Here is a 4,706-nt window from a genome sequence, read left to right on the forward strand (position 1 = left end):
GGAAATTCGTAATCTTCTCCATGTTTCTGTTAATGGAATACAGTGGTAACAGAGTACAGAGAATAAATGTTGAAAACTAGCGATCACATATTTGTGAAATTCTATATTCTGTAATGTATTCTTCTAATAACCTCCTAATTTTGATATAATTTCAGATTCTGGATTTTGAATGCTGAATTGAATTTTGGTATAATTTTATAACGCTGAACAGAATTGATATAATTTTAGATTTTGAATGTCTGTAATTCTGAAATTTGCCGACATTGCTGTAATACCTGAGGTTTTATTTTACTGTAATTGCTGTAATAGCTGAAACATGAAGTTTTTCAGAGGGCAGGGCATGGTTTGTTTTGCACATCTTGAAAAAATGTTACTGCTGATATTGGTTCATAGCTATTTCTAATTACTAATTTGGCATTAATTGAGTGAGTTTTGTCTAATTAAGTCATTATTGATGTTGGTGATTGTTGATTGAATATGGATATAGTATTTTATGTTATGATTTCTTTTAGATATAAATTTTGATGTTTGAATTCAAATGCAGGATTTTAATGAGATGAGATATAGTTTAGTTAGTAGATGGGTTATGAAACTTTAAATTTTATTATTATATGAATGATTGAATTTAAATTTTAAAAGATTAATATTGCATTTTTAATAATTTTATTTTATATATAATGAAACCGGTTTGACCACGGTTGGACCATTAAATTATTGAACTAGTTACTTGACCGATTCAATAACCGGTTCGGTTCTTGCAACCTTGGTAAAATGTGATCTCTTACAATATTTTCTCTCTTATATTTTTTCTTGGTCCCACTTATAAAATAAATAGTGAGAGATTACACTTTACTAGGGGATGGTAAGCGGGGAAGCCAGTCCTGTCCTGCTCTGCCAGAAGCCTGCCTCGCCTCGTCTAGTGAGGCGGTTCTAGAATCCCACCCCGCCCCACCTAACTGCGGGCTAGCGGGCTAAGCCCACCAAAGATCCTTTTTTTTTAAGGTATAAAAAATTATATTTTTTATATTCACATTAAAGTCTTTGTAATTATAAATATCTATTAAACATAATTATAAACCAAGTTTTCATCCAAAACATAATTATAAATATTGTCTTCAAAGTAAAATAAACATAAATCCAAAACATAATTATAAATATTATATCAAAAGTAATATAAACATAATCCAAAATACTCAATTTTCATTTTCATACTTTTGTAAGTTGGATTGGGCAAAGTTGGATTCTAACAAAAAAAATTACAAAAATACTCGTAAAAAAAAACAAAGCCCGGTGGAGAAGCTCACCCTATCCCGCCAAAACCCGCGGTTTAAGCGGTGAGTGTTAGCCGGACTTTTGTTTTTTGGTGGTCCCAATTTTTTAACTCAGCCCTTCTTTTTTAGCAGGTTATGCGGGCCGGTCTGGCGGATTTAGGCTCGTTTGTCACCCCTACACTTTACTTTCTAAAATTGAAAGGATCCAAATATTTTTTTGACGGTCCATTCTTAGAGGCACTAAGATTTGGGAAAAAGACATATAGATCCCTGACTTTTTAAATTTTTGACAAATACATTCCTGACAAAATTTAAATACAAAAAAGTCCCTGACTTTAACAAATGAAGGACAATTTAGTCCTTCCGTCTATTTTCCTCTCATACACCAAATGGAACTGGCTGACGTGGCTGAAACGGTATTCAGATGTCCGTTACAGTGCCATGTCGGAAGGAAAATAAAGTTCGAAGGACAAATAAGTTCTTGACGTCATTTTACAAATAAAATTCGAAGGACAAATAGGTCTTTCAGAATTTTTTTTCAAAATTAATAAACTCCTTTCCTAAATTCTCTCATCTACTTTTCTCCATTTTTATATTTTTCTCTGCTATTTTTACTCTATATATAATTATATTTTATATTAGTAATTTGACAAATCAAAATATGTCATTTGATATTTTTTTACAATTAAAATATTTTTAAATGTAAAAGCATACACATTAAATTATTTTAAATTTTAGATAACAAATGTTAAAATTAATTATTAATAAAAAAATAGACTTTTTCATATAAAAATAATAACTAAAAATCTTATCATTTAATTTTTTATCTGCGGATATCTTGGTTTTCTTAGTCAGAAATTTTTGTCAACTTATGACTTTTTTGTAAAAGTAGTCTGATTTTATAAATATTTTGTATCATGCATAATTTATACTGTTAGAACAAAGTGAACTATAATTTTAAAAAAATTATTCTCATAATGTTATTATGGATAAAAATATTAGTTCTAATATAATACACAAATGCACTAATGCTAACTTAATACATGAATGATGCACAAATAAACTAATGCTAACTTGATACATAAATGAACAGATGCTAACTAATTCCACTGGTATGATGAAAACTAAACTAATGCAATTTAACAAATTCTAATATAATACACAAATGCACTAAAACTGAACTAATGCAATTTAAGAAAAAAATAGAAACAGAACAAGCCCAATTTCTGTAATTTTAATACAAATAATTTAAATTGCAGAATACAAGTTAACTAGATTTCAAAATACAAGCATAATTTTATAAACTAAATTCTCATAATAGAAACATAATAGAAGCATAATAAAAAAAATTCTTAAGGGCCTATTTGTCTTTCGAACTTTATTTGCAAAATGACGTCAAGGACTTATTTGTCCTTCGAACTTTATTCCCCTTCCAGCGTGGCACCGTAACGGACACTTGGACACCGTTTCAGCCACATCAGCCAGTTCCATTTGATGTATGAGAGGCAAATAGACGGAAGGACTAAATTGTCCTCCGTTTGTTAAAGTTATGGACTTTTTTGTATTTAAATTTTATTAAAAATGTATTTGTCAAAAATTAAAAAAAGTCAAGACCTATCTGTCTTTTTTTCCTAATCCATGGAAGCCTCCGAATGTATATGATCGGGCGTAAGGCCCCATATTTAACAAGTAGAGTTGGCAATGGGCATGGGAGTGGGCTAATGTTATTACCGGGCTGGGATGATTCTTTTATATATTTTTTGTGCGATTGAAATCTTAGGTGTCTTGTCTTTCCAGTCCGCAACTATATTCGAGCCTGACCCAAGTTAGTAGCTACTCCAAGTACTAGGCCCAAGAAAAAATACACCATGTACTTTGTAGTTGACTTTCGTTTTTAGTCTATGTAATCGACAAAAAAAATAAATTATTTTAATGAAATTTTTTTCAATTGACAGTATTTAAGAAAATTCTAGCATATGTTGGCATTTGAATAAATTGATATCTTAAAATTGTTAAGAAAGTGACACAAGAGTAAAGTGTATGTTAAGATGAATTCAAAGAGAAGCAACAGGAATTATGATAGATTAGATTATAAAATTGGAGTTTTAATAATGGTTTGGATTTTGGAATTATCCATATGTTGATAGGTAGAGCGTAATTGTGAGGAAGCCAGGTGTGTGGCATGGATTGGTGGTTGATAATATTAAGATATTTGAAGGAGTGTGATGGTGTGATCCAAGGTGGCAGTGGGTGGTCCCACAGAATCTAAAGGCAGCCAACAAGAAGGGAGTAATGGATTTGCGGATATAAGAAGCGAGATAAAACGATAAGCCAGAACGCACGTGAACCGTGGGATCGAAATATCCTGGGAGGCAACGGTGGAAGAGAAAGGAGGAACAAGAGCCACATGAATGCAATAGAAATGAGGGCCATGCACTTAACATTCCTTGCTTGTTTTGATATCAGCAGAGCGAGATGGCGACTGTAACAACGCAGGCTTCAGCGACTGTATTGAGGCCATGCCCTTCTTCCAAGGCAAGGTTCCTGTCTGGCTCATCTGGCAGACTCAACAGGGAGGTGTCGTTTAGGCCATTGAGATCTCCTTCTTTCAAGGTGGAAGCCAAGAAAGGAGAGTGGTTGCCTGGCTTGGCCTCTCCAGCTTATCTGAATGGCAGGTATACATGCAATAAAGACTATTGTTAATATTTTTTATTACATGAATTATGTAATGTTAATGAATTATTATGGTTGTGATGAAGTCTTCCGGGAGACAATGGATTCGACCCGTTGGGGCTAGCAGAGGACCCAGAGAACCTGAAGTGGTTTGTACAGGCAGAGCTGGTGAACGGGAGATGGGCGATGCTGGGGGTGGCAGGGATGCTGCTGCCGGAGGTGTTCACGAGCATAGGGATCATAAATGTTCCGAAATGGTACGACGCAGGGAAGGAGGAGTACTTCGCGTCTTCGTCCACCCTGTTTGTGATAGAGTTCATACTCTTCCATTACGTTGAGATCAGGAGATGGCAGGACATCAAGAACCCTGGGAGTGTGAACCAAGACCCCATCTTCAAGCAGTACAGCCTCCCCCCCAACGAGGTCGGCTACCCTGGTGGCATCTTCAACCCCCTCAACTTCGCCCCCACTCTTGAGGCCAAGGAGAAGGAGCTTGCCAATGGCCGCTTGGCTATGCTTGCCTTCTTGGGTTTTATTGTTCAGCACAACGTCACTGGCAAAGGCCCCTTTGACAACCTCTTGCAGCACATCTCTGACCCTTGGCACAATACCATTGTTCAAACCCTCTCTTCCAACTAATTCTATTCTTCCTCGCCTTTCTTTTCATTGTACAGACCAACTACTAAGATGTATTGAGACCCCTTTCATATTTTTAATGGAATACTAGTAAGAGTTTGCTCCCTATGAGCCAAAGAATGTGCT

General features: G+C 34.8%; 1 protein-coding gene across 1 annotated transcript in view; it reads left to right on the forward strand.

Moving 5' to 3' along the window:
- Positions 1-3,704: 3,704 nt before the first annotated feature.
- Positions 3,705-4,706, forward strand: part of LOC107463566 (chlorophyll a-b binding protein P4, chloroplastic) — a gene marked incomplete in the record, with an annotated part of 1,260 nt that continues 258 nt past the window's right edge. The window contains 2 exon segments of the mRNA XM_016082375.3: positions 3,705-3,946; positions 4,031-4,622. Of these exon segments, the coding sequence (XP_015937861.1) occupies positions 3,747-3,946; positions 4,031-4,583 (753 nt within the window).

This window comes from Arachis duranensis, chromosome 8 (genome assembly GCF_000817695.3).
Source record: "Arachis duranensis cultivar V14167 chromosome 8, aradu.V14167.gnm2.J7QH, whole genome shotgun sequence".
Classification (NCBI taxonomy): domain Eukaryota; kingdom Viridiplantae; phylum Streptophyta; class Magnoliopsida; order Fabales; family Fabaceae; genus Arachis; species Arachis duranensis.